The 22,819-nt window shown below is 49.1% G+C and overlaps 1 protein-coding gene across 2 annotated transcripts; it reads right to left on the reverse strand.

Annotated features, from left to right (window-relative positions):
* Positions 1–11,333: 11,333 nt before the first annotated feature.
* Positions 11,334–21,424, reverse strand: BOLA3 (bolA family member 3). 2 transcript variants are annotated; one of them, XM_032352496.1, is made up of 4 exons: positions 21,288–21,421; positions 18,889–19,009; positions 16,603–16,691; positions 11,334–11,578 (listed from the first exon to the last, which is right to left on the reverse strand). In XM_032352496.1, exons 1-4 carry the CDS (start codon positions 21,339–21,341, stop codon positions 11,513–11,515), a joined length of 330 nt encoding a protein of 109 aa, XP_032208387.1. In that variant the 5' UTR covers positions 21,342–21,421; the 3' UTR covers positions 11,334–11,512. The 2 variants fall into 2 exon arrangements, with proteins under 2 accessions (XP_032208387.1, XP_032208388.1); XM_032352497.1 differs by lacking the exon at positions 16,603–16,691 and having other exon boundaries at positions 21,288–21,424.
* Between the last annotated feature and the right edge of the window lie 1,395 nt (positions 21,425–22,819).

Raw genomic sequence — 22,819 nt, forward strand, 5'->3', positions numbered from 1 at the left:
CTCACGAACTTTAAAAACCTGCCCACGTAGGATTTGCATTCTTAAATTGGCACTGAAGCGGGAGGATGGAGAGTGAAACGAGTCACATGCAGAGACAGCTACTAAGCCCAGGGTTTCATCATGCTCAGTAATGAGATCTACCCAGAGATCACAGAGAACCAGCTATTAAGTTAAATGGGTCAGAAGAAAGGTGTCAGGTTGAGATGTTCTTTTTATTTCTTTGAGAAATATTTATTCATGTCCTTCCTCCTTTTACACAGGAAAACTAGCTTTTTGTTTCTATATTACGGGCTCATTTCATAAGCTCAAATCAGAGGATCAGAAAGTGGCAGGAAGGGAGCTATGCTTGCTGCTCTGACTGGCTCCTGTTTCAAGGTCCCAGCAGTGAGTTAGCTTACATTTTATAAGGGCCACCAAAGTGAAATGTTGTGGCCTTAACTTAATGGCAGCCTGACTTACAACTATATGATTTTCTAAATTTTGTTATTAACAGCTCTGTTGCATTATGCCTTTACTGACATGATATTGGTTAACACCGCTCATCTTGACCCAGACCTCCTCAGGGGGAGCCATGTCTCTTTTCAGGCATTGTAGCAAGAAAAATCAGCTGATCTTCAAACCATGAGGATTTGGTTTAATGAGCTGGAAATGCTTCTCACTGCAGCACGAGTAGATTCCTAGCTTCAGACATTTAGCCAAACAAAGGGGAGAACGAAGATGTAAAAAATTGGACCTTCCCATACCAGATGAACTCATTTCCAAACTGTGAGCTACCAGAGAAGGCAAAATAAACACTGAAAAAGCCTAAAACAGGGCAAGTCAACACGAGCCTCTAAAAAGCCTGCCTTTTTGAAAAACATCCTGTTCTTTGAACTTTTTTTTTTCTTTAAAATTGTGCAAATTTGATTCAGAAAATAGCTCCTTTGGTTTGAACAGGGCGGGGCAGGTGGCTGTGTGCATAAATGTGTGAGTGTTAGTTTACACTGCAAGCCTCAGCTCCCAGGACAGAGGAAGATGTGGGGCAGGGCTGGAGCAGTTTAAGGTCTTTTGTATTTTCAGTTCCGCTAGTTGATGCCTGAGGTATTAGAAAAAGTACAATTTCCAAGGCATCAGAACTTTCTACGTCCACACAAAGTGTTCTTTTTCTTCCAACAGTTCTCTGTTAAATAAAAGAAGGACAATCACAGCTTGTTTAGAAAGTTTTCTTCCTTTGTCTCACAGGTTACTAATTACATGCTTACAGGTTAATGTGTGTGGAGAAGCCTGTCCTACATAACCTTGTTTACAAATCCAGCAAAACTCACCCAAGACAATGTCCCCCTTTAAACCCATCCTGCCTGGGTGAAGCTGCTACTTTCGGATGCCTCTAACTCAGGGCACTCATTTTATTTTTAATAATGCCAGTGCACTTTTTTTTGGTGTGGTGTCTAAGATGTGACTATTTTGTGTTCGCTGAAATGTCTAGGATAGAGTAACTTTCAATTGGCCAACTGGATGGTGACTTCTTTTGTAGTTTTGTCTTTGTTATAAACAGTGCTTTCTGTAGCAAAAACTGGTAATAGATATGCAAACAATTAAGAGAAAGGAATCCAAGTATCACTAAAGAAAGCCAGCAAGCTGTAAGAGAGCAAGAGAAGAAAGGAACAGAGAAGAATTACCAAAACAACCATAAAGCAAGCAACAAAATGGCAATACATCCCTATCAATAATTACTCTGAATGTAAATGGAATAAACACTCCAATCAAAAGACCAAAAGTGACAGAATGGATAAAAAAGCAAGACCCAACTGTAGGCTGCCTACCAGAGACTCATTTCAGACCTGAAGACACCTGTAAACTCAAAGTGAAGTGATGGAAAAGCATTTATCATGCAAATGGAAATGAAAAGAAAACCTGGAGGGCGCCTGGGTGGCTCAGTGGGTTAAGCCGCTGCCTTCGGCTCAGGTCATGATCTCAGTGTGTTGGGATCGAGTCCCACATCGGGCTCTCTGCTCAGCAGGGAGCCTGTTTCCTCCTCTCTCTCTCTCTGCCTGCCTCTCTGCCTACTTGTGATCTCTCTCTGTCAAATAAATAAATAAAATCTTTAAAAAAAAAAAAAAAGAAAAAAGAAAAGAAAACCTGGATAGAAATACTTATTTGGACAAAACAGACTGTACAACAAAGACTGTAACAAGGAACAATGAAGGACATTATATAATCCTAACCCAACAAGAAGATATAGCAATCATAAATATTTATGTACCGAACATGGGATCACTCAATACACAAAGCAGTTAAAAACAAATATAAAGGAAGTATTGATATTGATATTAATACTTTATTAATACTTTAATAGTAGGGTATTTAAACACCCCACTACATCAATGGACAGATTTGTCCAAACAGAAAACCAACAAGGAAATATTTTCTTTGAATGACACACTGGACAAGATGGCTCTAATAGATATTCAAAATATTCTATCCTAAAACAGTGGATTACACATTCTTTTCAAGTGCACATAGAACATTCTCCAGAACAGATTACATGTTAGGACACAAAACAAATCTCAACAAACTCAAAAAGACTGAAGCTATACTATCTTTTCTGACTACAATGCTATGAAACTAGAAGTCAACCACAAGAAAAAATATGTAAAGAGCACAAATACACAAAGGTTAAATAACGTACCACTAAATAATGAATGGGTTAACCAAGAGATCAAAGGTGAAATTAAAAGAATACATGGAGGGGCGCCTGGGTGGCTCAGTGGGTTAAGCTTCTGCCTTTGGCTCAGGTCGTGATCTCAGGGTTCTGGGATCGAGTCCCACATTGGGCTTTCTGCTCAGCAGGGAGCCTGATCCCCCCCACCCCCGCCTGCCTCTCTGCCTACTTGGGATGTCTCTCTGTATCAAATAAATAAATAAAATCTTTAAAAAATAAAAAATAAATTAAAAATTTTTAAAAAGAATACATGGAGGTGAAGATAAAAACACAATGGTCCAAAACCTTTGGAATGCAGCAAAAGCTGTTCTAAGAGGAAAATTAATAGCAATACATGCCTACCTCAAGAAGCAAGTAAAAGCTCAAATAAACAACCTAAACTTATATCTACAGGAGCTAGAAAAAGAAGAATAAACAAAACCCAAAACCAGTAGAAGGAAGGAAATAATAAAGATTGGGACAGAAATAAACAAAATAGAAACTAAAAAACAATAGAACAGATAAATGAAACCAGGAACTCGTTCTTTGAAAAGATCAACAAAATTGATAAACCTTTAACCAGTCTTGTTAAGAGAGAGAGAGAACTCAAACAAAATCAGAGGGAAAGAGGAGAAATAACAATCAACACAATAGAAATACAAAGAATTATAAAGAATATCATGAAAAATTATATGACAACAAACTGGAGAATCTAAAAGAAATGGATAAATTCCTAGAAACATAAATCTTCCAAAACTGAGCCAGGTAGAAATAGAAAAACTTAACAGATCAATTACTCATACAAAATTGGATTGGTAATCAAAGAACCACCAAAAAATAAAAGTCAAGGACCAGATGGCTTGGCCATCTGGTAAATTCTACCAAACATTTTTTAAAAAACTTTTATTTTTTTAAGTAATGTCTACACCCAATGTAGGGCTCAAACTTAAACCTAGGAGATCAAGAGTTGCACTCTACCAACTGAGTCAGCCAGGCACCTCCTCTACTGAACATTTAAAGAAGAGTTAATACCTATACTTCTTAAACTATTTAAAAAAAAAAAAAAACATAAAGGGAAAGAAAGCTTCCAGATTCATACTCTGAGGCCAGCATTACCTTGATACCAAAACCAGAGAAGACACTACAAAAGAAAGACTGACAGGCCAATATCTCTGGTGAATAGACACACAAAAAAAACCTTGACAAAATATTAGCAAACTGAATCTAACAATACATTTTTTAAAAAATCATTTACCACAATCAATGGGATTTACTCTTGGGATGCCAAGGTGGATCAATATATACAAATCAATCAACATGAGGGGCACCTGGGTGGCTCAGTGGGTTAAGCATCTGCCTTTGGCTCAGGTCATGGGCTCAGGGTCCTGGGATCAAGGCTGGCATCGGACTGTCTGCTCAGCAGGTAACCTGCTTCCCCCTCTCTGTCTGCCTCTTTGCCTACTTGTGATCTCTCTCTGTCAGAAAAATAAATAAAGTATTTTTTAAAAAAATCAACATGATACATCACATCAACAAGAGAAAGGATAAAAGCCATATGGTCATTTCAGTTGATACAGAAAAAGCATTTGACAGTGAAAACACCCATTCATGATAAAAGGAAAAAAAAAAAACAAAAAACAAAAACCTCTATAGGGGCGCCTGGGTGGCTCAGTCATTTAAGTGTCTGCCTTCAGCTCAGGTCATGATCCCAGGATCCTAGTATAGAGTTCCATGTTGAGCATGCCTGCTTCTCCCTCTCCCTCTGCCACTCCCCCTGCTTGTGCTATTTCTTGATCTCGTGCTCTCTCGCTTGCTCTCTCTCAAATAAATAAAATATATATATAAAAAAACCCACCCTCTGCAGAATAGGTTTAGAGGGAACATACTTCAACATAATAAAAGCCATATATGAAAACTCACAGCTAATATCATACTCAATGGTGAAAAACTGAGAGCTTTTCTCCTAAGACCAGGAATAAGACAAGGATGTCCCCTCCCACCACTTTCATTCAAAATAGTACTGGAAGTCCTAGCCACAGCAATCAGACAAGAAAAAGGAATAAAAGCACGCAGTTTGGCAAGGAAGAAGTCAAACTTTCACTATTTGTAGATGCCATGATTCCAAATACAGATAACCTGAAAGACTTCACCAAAAAACCACTAGAACTGAAAAATGAATTCAGTAAGGTTGCAGGATACAAAATAAATTTGTAGAAATCTGATGCATCTCCAAACAGTACAATGAAGTAGGAGAAAGAGAATTTTTTCTTAAAAAATCCCATTTACAAATGAAATATAGTAAAATACCTAGGAATAAACTCAACCAAAGAGGAAAAAGACCTATACTTTGAAAACTGTAAAACATTAATGAAGGAAATTGAAGAGGATGCAAAGAAATGGAAAGACATTCCATGTTCATCAATTGGGAGAATAAATATTGTTAAAATGAAAATACTAGCCAAAGCAATCTATAGATTTAATGCAATCCCTATCAAAATACCAACAGCATCTTCCACAGAACTAGAATTTGTATGGAAGCACAAAAGACCCCAAGTAGCCAAAGCAATTCTGAAAAAAAGCACAACTGGAGGACTCGCAATCCAGATTTTAAAATATACTACAAAGGTATAAAGATCAAAACAATACAGTACTGGCACAAAAACAAGACACATTAAATTAAAAAACAAGAATTACCATATGATGCAATAATTCCACTTACTGGGTATTGACCCAAAGAAAAGGTAAATACTAATTTGAAAAGATATAAGCACCCCTATGTTTATTGCAACATTATTTATGGTAGCCATCCAGGTGTTCACGGATAGATGAATGGCTAAAGAAGGTGTGTATACATGCACACGTGCATACACACACATGCGCACACACACACACACAGAGGAATATTACTCAACCATGAAAAAGAATGAAATCTTGCCATTTGCAATAATGTTGCTGACTCTAGGGAATATATTCCTAAGTGAAATAAGTTAGAGAAAGACAAATACTATATTATTTCATTCCTATGTGAAATTTAAGAAATAAGACTCATGAACAGAGCGAGAAAAAGACAAATCAAAAAACAGACCCTTAACTATAGAGAACTAATGGTTACAAGGGGTGGGATGGGGAGGGAGGATCACAAAATGGGTGACAGGTATTAAAGAGTACACTTATGATGAGCACTGAGTAATGTAGAGAATTACTGAATCACTACATTATACACCTGAACCAATATAATGCTAAATTATTTATATTGGATTTTTTTAAACGATCAAATGAAATCAGGGATGTGAGAATATTATGCAAAAAGTGCTTTAAGCTTAAAAAACTAAGCAATTATTTAGGCTCAACTCCAAACATTTTCCCTAGAAGAGGAAATACACTGCAAATCTGAAATCCCTAAACACCCAGGTGTTTACTAATATGGCTGTAGTTCCAGGGTGCCCTCAGAGAAAATGTTTCCTGTGACCATATGTGGTTGAGGAATATGTTGTTGGCATCTAAGGCACAGTTCTTTTTTTTTTTTTTTTAAGATTTTATTTATTTATTTGACAGAGAGAGAGAGAGATCACAAGCAGGCAGAGAAGCAGGCAGAGAGAAAGGGGATGCAGGCCCCCTGCTGAGCAGAGAGCCCAATGGAGGGCTCTATCCCAGGACCCCAAGATCATGACCTGAGCGGAAGGCAGAAGCTTAACCCACTGAGCCACCCAAGCGCCCCTAAGGTATAGTTCTTAAATATAAAATAAGCTCAGACTTTTTAAAATTTTATTTTATTTAAGTAACTCTACACCCAACATGGGGCTTGAACTCACGACCCAGGGATCAAGAGTCCTATGTTCCTCCAACTGAACCAGCCAGGTTCCCCAAGCAGGAGCTTGTCTTTAATGACAAAAATAAATAAATAAATAAATAAATTGCTTCCTGTTCAAACACACCCATTGTTTCCCCCACAAAATATATTGGTATGCACTCCTATTTAAAAACTTAAAGGTCGTTGAATGCGAGGAAATTCTGAGAAACTGTGGGAGCCAAGAAGAGACAAAAGCGACGCGACAACGACATGTAATGTGGAGTTGCGGAGGGGACACCAGGTCCAAGATATTAAGGAAAAGCTACGGAAATCCGAATAAACTATGGGCTTTAATTTGGAATACTGTATCAGTATCGGTTCATTAATGGTAACGAATGTGCCACACTAATCTGGGCTGTTAAGAGGAGAAAAACGCTACGGGATGCACAGGCTCTCTGTACTGTCTTCCCCATTTTTCTGTAAATCTAAAATAGTTCTAAACGCGGTTATGTAACTGTCCTAAAAACCGTTTACTTAAAAAAAAAAAAAAGCTAACATTATTACTTGAACTTGAGTTGTTCTCACTTTTTATTCTTTCATCCAATTGTTCAGCCGGCTGTTCTGCTCTCTGAGGACCTCTGTGTTTCCACGACCGCCGGGGAGGCGGCTGCTGGCAACGGCCGGAGGCCGGCATCGACGCCGGGGCTCTGAACCAGCGTGTTTGAATGAAGGTCAACGTGACGGGAGGAACTGGCATCTTTTATCTGCCTCCTTAATCAGCATTGTTTTTTTCTCAAACGAAACAAAATTCAAGTGTTCTTTGACATTCACAGTGTCAAGGTATCTTAACCACGACCTAAGCGAGGAGCAGTTTCCGGAGAGGCGGCGTCTAAGGTCGGCCTCCCCCGTCCCGGGCGCGGGCGCAGCAAACGCGAGGAGAGAGGTCAGGAGTCGGGCTCGCTCGCCAAGGGGAGAACTGTAAGACGCCGAGGGCGCGACCCAAGGCTCTCTAGGTGGCAAGTAAGAAACAACTCTGCGGACTCAAGCCTAGGGTTTCTGACCCGCACGGGGGCGCATGTGGGGACGTCCTACCTTGTGGCCTGGAGGGAGGGCAGGGTAGCGACGCCCGCGCGCGGGGCTGCTCCGGGAAACTCAGGAAATTCCCAGCGGGCAGCCGCTCCTTTTAACTCCACCGGCCGGAATCCGCCGGGGGCAGGTGGGGGCCCAGGGCTCGACCCCAGCTCAGGTGGTATAGGGGCTCTCCCACTGTTAACCCCGTGGAGTTAGGGGGTGGGGGCCTTCCCCCTGCCCCCGCCAGGTGAGTAGGGGTGGAGGGGAGCTGGCGAACTGACGCAGGCGCAGCAGCTTCCTGGGAGCAAAGCGGGGGCAGAGGTAAGGGTCCGTCCTGACTCGGCGTGCCGGGCGCTTCGCGTCTGCCTTTTTACTGCCTGGTCTCTGCCTCCTGGACCTCGGAACGCCCCAGGTGTATTTTCAGACACCCCAGGTGGTTCTCATTTGCAGCAGGATTGAGAATCACTGCCTTTATTCCCCAGAGTGGGCTTCCGCTCAGCTCAGATTTGCCAGTGCCCCGCCTGGCCTCTCCCAGGCCATCTTTCTAATTTATCCTGGATGGATTCTCTCCGTATTTCCCGATTTGAGTGCCCTTGTTTGTCTCCAGCTTTCCACCAATCATGCGCTGTCCTTGGTCCTTGGGTCATGCACTCTTTACAGTTTGAATTACCAAGAAAGAGAATTTTTTTCGCTCTTTGCCACTGCCAGGATATGCATGGGGCTTCGTGGCCGTGGGGTTTTGTGGCCACAGGTCCCCTTGCAGGCTGGCTCCCTGGCTGCTGGTTGGGTGGCCTACTCAGGGGAGGGATGGTCACTACATGAACCCCTGGGACCAAACGGTCCTGGGGGTGGGGGATGCACAGGCCAGTGTCCCTTAGATTGATTTCTCTAGGCAGTAAGCACTTACCTCAAGGTGCTTTGGATTTTCCACTGGAAAACTGTTTTCAAAAAGACACTTGACTCAGAAGTTGCACCATCTCCACTCCGCAATTTCCACAAGTAGCACTTAATCAGAATGCTAAGAGTTGGCTGTGTCAGATGCAGTGTTATACATACTCTGGCCACACAGATTAAACAATTTCTTCTTATTTAATCAACTAAAAAGAAACTGATTCCTCCAACTTTCCTTTTAATCTTGGAGGGAGATCAGCTGCAGAGGGGGGAGGGGAGTCCCTTGAAAAAGTTCTTGTTGCCAGATTTGGGAACAGACATGTGGCGGTGGTAGGGCTGACACACATTTCTCTGGGCCTGAAGAGTTGCCTGAGGTGGGGAGTTGGGGTCAAGCCAAGGAGGAGTCAGAGTGTCCCTGGTGTCCCTGGACCCCTAGCAGGCCTGCAAGGCCTCATCACCTTTCCCTCCGGTCAAGAATACCTGTTGTTTGTCCCCAGCCTCTTTGTGGAACAGAACCCCCCACTTTTTGAGGCAGTTGCTCTTCCCTCCTCTCTGACGCAGAGTCGGGAGAGAGGCTACTGGGTCACGTGGCTCCTGATTCCAGGTGGGCGCGTCGGAGGCCTTCCCTGGCATTCTTTGGACTGAAATTTGGAAGGAAAGTCTGCCCTTCTCGTGGCTTGGACATTAAGTATAAAAATAAAGAGCTCTGGGCAGGACAGTGAGTCTTACCCTGGGAGTAGATGGTGAAGGCAAATCCACGACAAATAGATCTATACTAAAGCTGATCTGCAGAGAGAAGCAGACAGGAGCTGCAGAAACCCAGGGGTGTCGTGGGCTCCTGACGGTTAGCCGTCCCCCGTCTTTTCTGCAGTTTGGCCCTTCCACCTCCCCTTCAGTATGTGAGATGCCCCAGTGTCCTGCCCTTACTACACATGTGGACCAGTGTACACAGCTATCTACTTCTCTGGAACATACCCTGAAACCCAGTGACTTCAAACAACAAATATTTCTTTCCTCCCCGTCTCTGTTGGGCAAGAATTAGAGGAGTAGCTTAGCAGACTGGTTCTGGCAAGCTGCAGTCAAGATGTCAGCTGGGGCGACAGTTGTCTGAAGGCTTCACAGTGACTGTGACTTGGGAGGACCCACTTCCAAGATGGCGTACCCAAATTGCTCTTGTTTGGGCAGGTTTGGTTCCCTGCTGGCTGTTGGCAGGCCCGTGCTGTTGGCTGTTGGTACAAGGTCTCAGTTCCCCACATGGACCTCTCCACAGGCTGCTTGAGTGCCCTCACAACATGGCAGCTACCGTCCCCCCAGAGTGAGCAACCCGAGACAGAGCAAGGAAGAGGCCTCAGGGCCTTTTATGACGTGGTCTCTGAAGCAGCCCTTTGTCCTTTCTACTGGATTCGGTTCTTTAGAAGCAGATGACTATGTCCAGCCCACTCTCGGGACAAGTAGGCTCTACAAGAATAACCAACATGTGTCTAATTCTGTGATCTCTCTGTTCTTGCTGACTGCTACCTTCTTCTGGCCCCTGGGACTCCATTCTTCAGTGTTTCCTCACTACACCACCTAAAAGCTGTCCTCTGGGGCGCTCTCTCGGTGGTGTCTCTGATCCTCTGTTCTGTTTTATCCTGGCTTCTCTGCTCTTACACAACTCGGTGAATCTGTTCCATGTGAAAGGCAGCTCCGCCTTGGCAGGCCACCAATCCCACCCCCATGCTATGGAGATGGAGAGTATTTTTAAACCCCAAAATGGGGGCATGGTGTATGAACAGCACATTTAAAATTTGTGCTGCTCTGAAACTCAGGCCCAAGGTTCTTTTAACCACATACTTTCATGACTTAGGGAGGTACTAGGGATCTCCAGAAATGATGGTGACCACTGGTTTCCCTGGAGAGCAGCTCCACGAAAGACAAAGGAGACATCTGAGGAAGGAGCAGATGGTCAACCTGTCATCACCACGGTGACTGGGGTACTGAGGACTGAGAGTGGCTGTGGACACAGCCTCAGAAAGCAGTCCAGGAGGGAAGTAGATGTTGGGGGGTAAGAGCCCCACTGTGAGGGGCAGGTGAACCCCTCAGGGCTCCTCGGTTGCAAGCAACAGACACTGACCAGACTGACATGAACAATAAAGAATTTAGTGGAAGCACATGGAACAATCACAAAATTTCTGGGAAGGTTGGTGAACCAGCTTCTGAAATTGGGCAGGAACAGGAAGGCTCTGTCACTAGAGCCCCCAGATCATGCCGCAGACCCACACACCACGACCGCCACCACGGAGTGCAAAGACAGCAGCCTGTGACACTGACTCCGTCATTGTCAGTAGCCAGAACGCTGGACCTGCAAGCCATGGAGGTTCCCTTGTGGCTCGCTTGCTCCACATTCAAAGTCCAGATCCATCTGACGGGTGAGTCTAGACCACTGACTTGCGCCCATAGGCAAGGGAGCTGGGAAACCAGACCATTCTTGCTTCTGCTGTGGGAGATAGGCTGCACCTCCCTCCGAGATGTGGAGGGTGGGGGATCTTCAAACAGGAGAAAGACCTTGATCCTGACATCCCAGACTCCTCAGGGTCCACTTCAGGGAGTGGAAACTGAAGGTCTAAGACCATTCTTGTAAGAAGTTTGGAGGGGGAGGAAAAGATAGGCATTCAACCAAGGGAACAGCCAAACCTAAGGATATTTTTTTTTCTCTTCTTTTGGGCAAGATTAAGGGGCCTTAATAGCAGTTTCCTAGAGGAGAAGAACCAAGAAAATGCCTTGACATGACAAAAGGAGCTAGCACTCCTGTCCACAGGTACGGCAGCAGGACACGACTCTCCGAGGATGAGAGACCTCTGGACAAAGGACAATGCCTCTGAAACAGACAAGCAAGATGTATCACCAATGACTCTTCAAAGGTTTCGGTTGTCTGTTGCCTTTAATTAAACTCTAAATAGAGAACATATTCTTCTATGATTATAAAACAGAAATGTCTATGAACAAAATAGATAACTTTTTGGCAAATGCCTAGGAAAGGATGGTGTCAGCCAAGTTCATCCAAGGCATTGAGCAGCAGCATCTACGCGGCCCGGGCATGGTCAGTGTTTGGGGACGGAGGTAAATATCCGCAATCCGTGCATCCCTTTGATTTCTTCTTTCAGTGCCTAAGCAAGGAGGAGAGCATCATTGTTTTGCACTTGACACTGAGCAGTTTCTATGAGTATCTGTATACAACTGTCTCCATGAGAGGCCCTGCCTGTGCTTTGTCTAGGCAGTTTTGCCTTTTTTTTTTTTTTAAGAAAATAGTTTTTTTAAGTTAATGTCTAAGGAGGCTCAAAAATCTAAAGTTATAGAAAGGCATGCAGTGAGGTTTCCCCCGACACCTGCCCTCCACCACCCTCCATTCCCACCTCTGTCCCCAAATGAGAGAAGTGGCGTCAGTTTCTTGTGTGTCTTTGCAATGATTACAAAATACATGTTTAAGCTAATATGAATACATATCCACCTTGCTACCTTTTAATAACACACATGGCAGCATGTCAGACACGTTGGTCTACACTTCCCCTTCTCCACTAGCCACCGGAGATCTTAACTGTGTACTGCTGCTGGGCCTATCAATTTGCCAGGGATATGGGTAGCCATGTGCCTCTGGCCCAACCTGATTGGTCCAGGGGTGACACATGACCCAAACTGGGCCAATCAGAACCTCTGCTGGGATTTTTCCGTGTGGAGCCTTGTCTGTTGGGTCACTACCCTTGAACAATGCTGGGGGCCGTGTTCTCCAGCAAACAGAGAAAGCCCATCTCCAGTAGGAGAAAATGAGGCCAACACTCAGAAGCCAAAAGCTCAGAGAGGGGGAGAGAGAGAACATGAAAAAGAACAAGCAAAAGAACTTGCTTAAGACCCTGAATCTAGATATGCCACAAAACTAGGTAATTTAATTACATGGGCCAGCTAATTCCCTTTGTTTGCTTTTGCTAGCTTACAACAACAACAAAAATTCCTAACACATGTAGATAGGTTTATAGGGCAAAGGATCCTTAGAGACAGACACTCCAGTCCTATCCATTTCTTTGATAAAAAAAAAAAAAGAAACAGAATCTACCCCCTCATTTACACTCAGCAAGAGAGGAACAGAATTAGGATGAGAAGCTGATGTTCTGGCCACTCTTCATTCCCCTGGGGCTCCTGTCCAGCCCTGATGCCAGGAGCTGCTGTGTGCTGGGCACCAGAGAACTGCCCGACCCTCTCCCTATTCACCTGCAACCCCCTCAACTCTGCAGACAATAGAAATGCCCTGGGAAAGAAGCCTCATTCATGGTGGGGGGGGCCGGGGAACGGGACGGGTAAAGGAACACAGCTCTCCGGGCCACAAGCTCTCTGATTTCTGCAGGCACAGAATGTCCCCTAAAGGCTGTCCCCATGCCTGTGTTTGGGCTGTCGCCAGGGCCACAATCCTTAAAGCCTCCTAGGCTAGGTGTGGGCCCAGCCACCCTTTACTAGGAAGGCCTTGATCCCCTCATGCCCTGTGTACTTAGCCCTCCCAGTGTCTTCTTCTAGCTCTCCTGCAGGCTTCCAAGGTCACCCAGGTTACAGTATCTCCCAGCTACAGAGGGCCTTAAAGGTCATGTGGGTCACTTCACAGTTGAGGTCCTGGTAGGGAAGTGACTTAGCCACAGGCCCACAATTTATAACATGCCGTTTGGGTAAACATTTCTCAGTGCCTGCTATTGTGCTGGGGTCACAGGTGCAAAAGGCATGGGGAAAGGATGAAAAAGATAAAGGGAAATAATACAAGGGCACAGAAAAATGGACATGGTGGACAGTGACAGGTGCTGCTGGACCCTGAGGCCACGAGCACTGCTGTGGGTGATCATGGGAGGGGGTCAGCCTGCCTTGGCTATTCGCGGAGCGGGGCAGCTGGGAGTGGGATGGGCAGAGAGGCCAAGCACCAAGCCCGGGAGGGAAGGCTGGGAACCTGTCACAATTCATGGGGAGGAGGCCTGGCTGTGAGTCAGGGGCAGGCAGCGAGAGACGGAGGCAGGCCACAGAGAGGAGAGTGGGTCTGGACTCCCTGGGCCATCAGGGCACCACTGCAGGGCACTGGGGTGGGCGGGAGGCACCGGCGAAGGCACCCTCCAGGTGCCTCCAGGTGAAGAGGCAACAGACAGCAAAGAGGCCAGAGCAGGTAAGAGGACTGGTACTGCCTGAATGCCTTCCATATACATCACGAGGCTGGGCACGTGTGGCCAACACCTCCTGCGATCTCTGCACACTGAGGCTTCAGTCCTGCTGTGAAGAAGACAGCCAGGAAGGAGCCAGCTTCCTCCAACACAAAAGGGAACTCAGTGCTCACTTCCCTCCCCGTGGCTGTTCCCCAGCATGGGAATAGGATGGATGGCAACCCTGGGGCCTGGCCCAAAGTCAAAACCAGTGACTATTCCAAAAGAGAAGGCTGATGAACCCCGGGAGCCAAAAGAGGCCAGGCTACGCATCCGCAGGGTCCCCGAGGAGCGGCACGTTCCTGCTGAGGGTGGAGCAGGTGTGAGTCGTGACAGCGGGGATGCCCTGTCCCTGGGGAATCAGGCAGCGACTGTCTGACAGTAGTGGATTCCAGTAACAGATGGACCAGGTGGCCTTTTCAGGACCTTTGGGGCCTGAAAGTCTCGTTCTATTAGGGTGACTAAGCAAGATCAATGAGGAAAGCTTCACCCCAACCCAGGGCCACCAGGACCCCGCCTGACAGCCTGGGCATCCAGAGTGACCAACCATCATCCTCCCAAAGCTGCTGACTCGGCACCCACGGAGCAGAAGCCGGGCTGTGGAGTCTGCTCCTCTCTCCTTCACTCCATTGCTAGGCCAGCCTCCTCCTCCATGACAGCCCCTGGGAACCGTGATTCCCAATACCTCAAACAGGCGGGCAGCAAACTCCGGGTCCAGCTCAGCCCTGCTGCAGGCCAAATGACTTGCTCTTAAAGATTTTACCTTCTGTTGTTCCCATGGACTCCCCCATGGCCAACACCTGCAAATGCAACCCTTGGAAAAGGCCCAGGAGTGCACAAATTCCTTGAGGCATGTGTACCAGAGCCCTAGCAGCTTGCTGTGGCTAATGAGGGCCCCCGCCCAGGGTCAGGCTCCGGCTCAGCGGGCACCTGGCTGTGGATCCACATGGCCTGCCCGTGGGGCTTGCAATGGTGGCCGGCAGCACTTGGGGGTGCCAAGTGTGGCTGCTGGGGTGCCCCGGGTGACAAGCGCACTAGGGCCAACAGGGGCGTTCTCTAAAACGGGAGCGCGTGCAGCCACCAAACATTTCTGTTTAACCAAACATTTCTGTGTAACCACACCAGGCCAGCTCTCCTTACTGTCTGCAAACGCTCCAAAAAGACTGGTTGAGCTCCTTTAGGGGCCAGCGGCCAGGTGTGGGAACACAGAGTGGACAGAACAGACCTAGGGCTGGCCCATGTGAGCTCGGCTTCCTAGGGCCCCGCCAGTCAGCACGCAGGGCTCTTCCGCTCCGAGGGTGCCGGGGGAAGTCCGAGTGCTGCAGGGGTCCAGAGGAAGCCCTGAGCCCACAATGATGAGGGGACATTGCCCCCAACCCAGAGAATGGCTGCCTTCCCCCTGACATGGGGCAGACTCCGCGCAACGCTGTGGACAAGGATGACAATGGTGACGGCCGCTGACGTTTACGAAGGGCTACGAGCTGTCAGTGTTTGCAGTGACACACGTGTGCTCTACCACTAATCTGCAAAACAGCTTTTTGAGGCAAGTACTATTTCTCTCCCTGGTGACAGATTAGGAAACCAAGGCACAGGGTGGTTTAGTAAGCTCAAGGTCACAAAGCTAAAAAGCAGCACAGCTCACATGTGTAGTGCAGGCAGACAGACTCCAGAACCTGCATCTGTAACCTCCTGCAACGACAGCCCCAGCCCAGGGGATGGGCTCAAATTCACAGCGCCCCTAGTGGCCCAGGCACACCAGGCAACCAGGGGAGTTCTGAGGACAAAACCCAAAGTCCTACTGGTTGGGGATGATTTGGGCCTGTCAGGGCCTCCCTGTGTTGCCTCCGCTCCCACCCCTGAGATCACACGGGACTAGAAGCACTTGGGCGGAGCAGAGTAGCCCTCCTACCCCAGACGCCCCAGCTGGTCCGCAGCACACCATATGGCCGTAGGTGCCCACGTGCACGTGAAAGACTGGGCTCCGTGAGAAAGTCAAAGATGGATCCAAAAGGGAACAGCCCACAGAGGGATGATGGGGCCAAGGGACAGTTAGCAGGGACATAAGTATCTAGGATGAGAGGCAGAGAATGCTGGAGGAGGGCGGGGACATCCATTCCCTGCCAGGCAGGTGGCCGGGGCAGCATTTAGAGCTGGGTGCCGGAGAGGAAGGGCACCCAGGCAGGAGGGCTGATCTGGGCAAAGGTCCAGAGCCACAGACAGAACAACGGGCAGGGGCCAAGGGAGGCTTCGTTCGGAGAAGGGTGGGGAAAGGCCTGGAACAGCAGTCTGGGACATCTGAACTAGAGACACAAGGGGCCACGGAGGGAGTCTCATGACCAGAGCTGTGCTGGACAAAAATGAAACTAGCTAGCTCCCGATGTGCAAGACAGAATAATGTCAGACACACCTGCTGTGGGTGGTGACTTTGCAGATACAGGCCAGGGGCCCAGCCTATTATAAATTCCAAGTAAAATAAGCACAAATCATTGAATAAACTGGACCTTAGTCTGGTTAAATCTGATGATCCAGACCCCCAATATCCTGTCCCTGGGTCTGCCAGGTGGAGCAATTCTCAATCATGCCGTGCCTCAATTTACACATCTGTAAAGGAGTCCAAAGGGACGCTAAAAAAAAAAAAAAATCTTCAAATCTACAAAAACATCTGTTTTTTAGTACCTGTATGTTTACAAATATATACGGTAGACATTGGTAGCATTATACAAAGAAATAAAGAAGGAAATGCAAAATAACTATTGGGTGGCTTGTTTTCAATTCTGAATAAAATTCCTATTTGCCCACAGTCTGATTCCAGATAAGTTCCACATTGTATTTTTCTCAGGTCTTGAATGCTGCCTGCATGAGCCTTATTCTTTCCTCGGGCTGACAGTTAAATATCATCCCCGCTCGTCAGGCTCTTTCAGGACACAGGGTACCAATGGCAACAGAGCCGTGTTGCTTCTACTGACCTGATTTACCATCTGGTGCTGCTGGACAGTTCTCTTCTCCTTAAATTCTTCTGACTCGATCCGGATTTCATACATCGCCCCACAGCCTCCTGAAATAAACATGACTCAAAGTGTTTCAATTATTAGCTTACGGCAGCCACCATCCCATATGTCCTCAAAGTACGGTATGATCCAAAGAAGGTCTAAATATTCTTATTCAGCACAAAGTTGCTAACATGGTGAGAAAAACCTCACGGCTGACGACTGGACCACATGCTCCCTGCAGGGCCGCCTTGGTCCAAAATGTGCTCTTCCTTTTGCAAGCCAGATGCACTCACCCAGGATTATGCCTGCGGGGCACGGAAGAGACAGCACAGAGCATGGAAGGCCTAGGAAATGTCAGTTTGCCTTGTGTTTTTGTTGACAGGCCAAGAAACCCCATGGAAGAGGGATGGGAGAGGCCGAATTTCCTTGTTCAGCCTTCCAAAGGAGCGGCAATCAGTCTTTTCTTTTCTTTTTTTTTAAAGATTTTTAAGTTTATTTATTTGACAGACAGAGATCACAAGTAGGCAGAGAGGCAGGCAGAGAGGAGGAGGAAGCAGGCTCCCTGCCGAGCAGAGAGCCCGATTCGGAGCTGGATCCCAGGACCACCGGGATCATGACCGGAGCCGAAGGCAGAGGCTTTAACCCATTGAGTGACCTAGGCGCCCTGGCAATCAGTCTTTTTAAAAATGCAAAAACACACTAAAGTTTGTTTTGAAAAAAAACCTGTATAATACTAACGCAAAGAAAAGACAGGAATGGAAGCAGGAGAAAGGGACACAGCAGGACAGTGGAGGTCACAGACATGGTGACCATGGAGCTGCATAGGTCTCTCTCTCTCTTTTTAAAGATTTACTTATTTGACAGAAAGAAAGAGAGAGCACAAGCAGGGGGAGCAGCACTGGGAGAGGAAGAAGCAGGCTCCCTGCTGAGCTGGGAGCCCGACATGGGGCTCGATCCCAGGATCCTAAGGTCAGGACCTGAGCCAAAGGCAGATGCTTCACCAACTGCACCACCCAGGCGCCCCTGCACGGGGCTCTCTTTAGGCCCTCCTGGTCTGTGAGCAGCCTCAAGGGTCTCATCCTGGGTTTCCATGGGGCGGGAATAGCTTTCTGGTAGAGCTGTCAAGGCAGACCCTGTGGTGGACACATCCACCTGCACCCACATGGCTGGGGAGCTCATGCCGATGACCGATGAAGTGTGCTGTTCTAGCATGAACCAATGTGGGCAAGAGACAACACGTCCCCTGTGCTCGGAGCACCCAGCCAGTTTGTGAGAAGTGCAAATTACTCATCAGGCTTTATGCATACCAGGAATACGAGCTTTGCTTAACCAAGCTTCCTGGCCTTGATTCCCTTTCCACACTCCATCCAGGGTGAGGCAGACCCAGACCAAAGGTCAAGTTCCAGCTCTGCCTGACCCATGCCTGGGGCAGGTATAGGACTAGGAAGTTCAAACCCTCAGAGCTGGGACATCACAGAGGGGGCTCTCCTGACCTCCCCTAACAACGGGTCTTTGGATTGATGAATTTGTCTGTAGTTTCCCATAAAAACTACTTTCTAAACTTCCTCCCAATGCTTGCAGAGGTTAGGTTCTCAGAGAAGCAGTGAGCCCTCATGGCAATGCAGGATGCCAAAGATACATGTGCACGCCCACCTAACTGTCCCTGCTGAGCTGTTCCACACGTGTGACTGGACAAAGGTCCTGTCCTCCTGGCCTGTGGGTGCAGAACTCACCTCCCCAGCACAGGGACTGAGGACAGAGTCTGCCTGTGTCCCCCTGTGTCCTGGTGCTGGTTCCAGTTCTGCCACCTCCTCCCTGGGAGGGCCTGGTCAGGTTCTCTGTCCTTTCTGGGCTCGGCTCCTCATGAGGAAAGTAAGGAAGTTATTTTCAAAAGGATAAAATCCTTCTGAGGTCTGCTCCAGCTCACCTTCCAGAAAAATGTGGAGAAAGTAAAGTAATGTTCATCTTCAAATCAAATTAAAGACTGTGGACCTGAGCCCCAGGGTGACTGAGAGGGACCTCATCCGACCCAGGCGAGGCTAACAGCCACAAGTCCTCCCAGCCGGGCCTTATCCCCACACACAGTTTCCCTCTGACGCTTTCACGTCCCCACCTCCACGCCATCAGCTGGGAGAGGCTGAATTCCATCTGTCCAAAAGTCTCACGTATTGAGAAGCCGCTGATGGTGAGTGTGCTCTGCCCAGCCCCCTGCCCCTTGCCGAGGGCAAAATCCCTGTGGAAAAGAGGACAGAAAAACCTTACCTGAAATGTCAGTGACTTTGATAGCTGTAGCTCCAGGAAACTTTTCTTTGAGTATTTGGGTCACTTTGAGCTCCCCCTCAGTTTGCGAGGCAAACATCCGCCGGGCACAGTGAGGAGGAAGCTGCGAGAGAACAGAGAAGAGTCACCGCTCAGCAAGACGATGGCACCCCCCAGGCCAGGCCAGGCCAGGCCAGGCCAGGGTGCAGGCCTACCCGCCACTGCCCTGCCAGCCAGGGCCCAGGCCCCCCAGCAGCTTGGCCATGGGCTCCATCCCAGGCACTGTGTGGCATCGCATGCCCACTGACGCTCCCTAAGACCCAGAATAAGCTTTTTGGGGAGTTAGTGGAGGTAGAGAGTGGAACTGTAAGTTACACTTTGACTCCAGACACAAGGCAACTCAACAGATCTTTGAATCCCTCATGATAACACTGTGAGAGAGACACCATCATGATGTCAGTTTTGGAGGCGAAGACACGGGGGGACTAAAGCAAAGGCTAAGGTTAGGTTCACTGGTGAGATGGGGAGCCAGAGCCTGGGCAACCTGCCTCAGACATGCCTCCCAGGCCAGCGTGCCACCGACTACACACTGCTGAAACCAAACACCACCTGTGCTTTAGGCCTGATTCACATTCCACACCCTCCAGCGGGATGTGGCCTTGTGACCTACTGCTCAGTAGGCCAGCTACACTCTGTGACATGTACCAATTCTTACTGGAGAGAAGTAGCAGAATTCTACTAAATTACCTGAAGGAGAAATATTTTTATTTACCATCGGTAACAAGACTCCCTCTGCCCCCAGTGGGGACCATAGGGAGCCAGTGCTTCTGAGGGGGACGTCTCCAACCTTATGGGATGAGGAACAAAAAACCAGATCTGCAGCCCTTTGACTGGGCTAAGCACATGCTGAAAGGGAGACTGACAAGAGAGCTTGGCAGGCCTTGAATGTCCAGCTAAAGATTTTGGAGTTTATTAGGCCTCTTGGTGCCAAAGTCACCTGCACAAAACAGTGCCTTTTGAAGTTAGCCCAGATGAGAGGTGTTATTACAAACAGAGTACACAGGGACTGGAGGGGGATGGCAGGTGGGACGCAGGAGTGCTGTTCATCTGTGCTGGTGCTGAACGTACCACCCCTTCAGCCTTTAGTCCCACTTGTCCTCAGGCCGTTCCTGAAGGCCTAGAGCAGCGTCCTGTGGTAGAAACTGTCAAAGCACCTTCTTCTTTTTTAAGTAGGCTCCACACCCAGTGTGGAGCCCAACGCAGGGCTTTAACTCACCACCCTGAGTTCAAGAAATGAGCTGATACCAAGAGTTGGACACCTCACCAAGCCACCTGTGCCCCCTGAAGCACCTTCTTTAAAATGATCTGTGCACTGGCTCTTTCACCAGCTGGTTTCAAAGGCCAAGACTGACTCTACCCTGTTACTGCAGCCTTCCAAAGCTGGGCCGGGACAGGCCCTCCGGGAGACTTGGGTGATGGATGGCTGAACGAATGAACAAATGAACAAGCAGAACGAGCACAGCACGCAGGGCATGACTGCTCGCACCTGCAAAGAAGTCGCCGTTCCAGCAGGCAGCTGAAAGGCAGGTCAGAAAAATGGTCTGGAGTGAGACGGAGGGACAGAAACTTGATGTTGTGGGCCTAAGACTGGGCTGGAGGAGGGGGTAAGATGGAGCCTCTTCTGAGGACAGAGCCTTGGAGGGGCAAGGGCAGAGGGTAACCAGGTGGCAGGCAGAAGCAGTAATCGCTAAGGGCTGAGGGTACTTGACATTACTGATTCCTTGGGAGGTCTTTCCTCCGTTTAGCTGATCTGCAGGCAGCGGCCTTTACACGAGCAATGTACTGACAAAATCCCTAGAACCCCGACTGTCCGCGCGGAGAGTCACCCCCTCTTCATACTTCGCGGAGGCAGGGAGGAGAGAAAGTTCGGAGAGCGCGTGGCGAGTGCCCTCTGCTGGGCTTTTAGTCAGGGCGTGTGGGGCTTGGAAAGGGTTAAGGTCCCAGAGGCTGAGAGGACTTGCCCAAAGCCCAGACCCTCGCACTCTCCGGCAGGCACGCCAGGACTGCGAGCTGGGGCTGCCGGGTCTCCGGCTGGGTGCGTCCACATCGCTCTCTCCGCGCCCACCGGATCACAACGGTTTCCGTGTCTGTTCCCCTCGCCCCCCACCTCCACCGGCTCAGGGAGCTCCGCCAGCGCGCGCCAGAGCCTGACACTTCTCGGAGCCCCGCCGCTCGGGCCCAGGGAAGGACCCAACCCACGAGGAATGAATGAGAGACGGGAAGGGGAGGGCGCCAGGCCCGGCGCCGCGCTCTCCGCGAGCCCGTCCTCCAGCCTCGACCGGCCCCGCGGCCCCTCCGCAGCTCCCGCCCGGGAACCACAGCCCGGCCCCGCCCGCGCTCACCCCGCGTATCCCGCGGAGCAGCGGCGCCACCACGGCCGGGCTCCACGCTGCCATGCCCGGCCGACGCGGCCCGGCGCCCGAGGTCGCCGCGTCCCCTGAGAGGCGCGGAGCCGGGGACCGGAAGCCGTCGTCGCCGCGGGCGAGGCCGCCCCCTGCCGCCCGGAGGTCGCGAGCCGCCCGGCTGCAGCTCCCGGCCGGTCTTCGCCCCGGGGGGCGCCTCCTCGGAACTCGCTGCTCCGCCAGCTCGCGCGTCGGCCCGGCCCGGTCCGCGCCGAGCTCCGCCAGCCTCCAGGGGTCGTTCCACCGGCGGGCTCTTCTTGCCCAGCCGGGGGACGCCCGGGGTTCTAGGCCCTCCGATCCGAGTTGCCCACAGGCCAATGCCCCTCTCGCCCTAGGAAGGACATCTCCCTTCCCATCCCCACCGCCGGCAACCTGGCTTCCAAACTGGGGAGTGTGGGTTTCTCCCTCCAGAACAGGGGGGCCGTGGAGGGACTTAAAGCAGGGGAGTCGTTTTCAGATTTGCGTTTTAGAAAGATCGTGCGAAGAGGAGGGACTGTAGGGGGCCTGACACTGGAGATGAGGACAGAAGTTCTGGCGCTGCCGCGATGGTGCGGGTGAGATGTGAGGTCTCAGCGACAGCTAGAACAGCAGGGATGGAGGAGTGGCTCCGGATACTTGGGAGGGGAAGGGAACGGAGTGACTGGACTGGGCGGCGAGGCTGAGGTAGGTGTCTGGTGTGGACAGTGCGATGGGTGGAGGAGGGCGAGGTTTGTCGTGAAAGGGGCCAACAAACTCGGTTTGGGTTTTGCCCGAGTTTAAGGTGCCTGCAGAGAAGCAGAGCCGGAGACCGTAGAGTCCTGAGAATGTAGTGGAAGCTGCCGGCTCGAGGACAGGTACGATTATCCAGCAAGCCTGCCCCACCTCTGGACTGATTCCCACACACCTCAAGGCCTCATGCCCTTTCTCTCTCAGGCTGTATATTTTGGCAGTCTGGTAAGCCCTGCAGACTTCCCCAGTTCTCACTATTGCATTCCGGCCTGTGCCGTCACCATGTTCAGTATGTTCGTCCACACGTGGGACAGGCCTACAGTTGCCCTTATAGTGATCACCTAGATATATGCTTATTCATTCCAGTACTGAGTGACTTCTGTTTTGGGTCTTATAATTTCTCCTTTGGATTACTCTAGTAACCTCTCTCATATTTTTTTGCTTCGTTCCTTAAAACATCATGGCTGGTGGGATTAGGGATAATTTGCTAACTTTTCATTTTTCTTCTCAGGAGTAATTAAAACTACCAAAAATATTTTACCCATTGTGTAGGAGTGAACCACCTTTGGCTCCTCATACCACCAAGGTTCAGAGGAGGTCGACCTTTCCTCCCCTGAGAGTGGTCACATGACCCAGGTCATGGCCCAGCAGGCACCGATTGGTTTCGGACGGTCAATGATCTGAGCCGGCCCAGTGAGAATTGCTCTAGAGACTCCTCTGGCACTCCGGAAGAGAAATGGTCCTTTGCCACCGGCTGCCATCTT

Source organism: Mustela erminea, chromosome 7, assembly GCF_009829155.1.
Source record: "Mustela erminea isolate mMusErm1 chromosome 7, mMusErm1.Pri, whole genome shotgun sequence".
Lineage (NCBI taxonomy): Eukaryota > Metazoa > Chordata > Mammalia > Carnivora > Mustelidae > Mustela > Mustela erminea.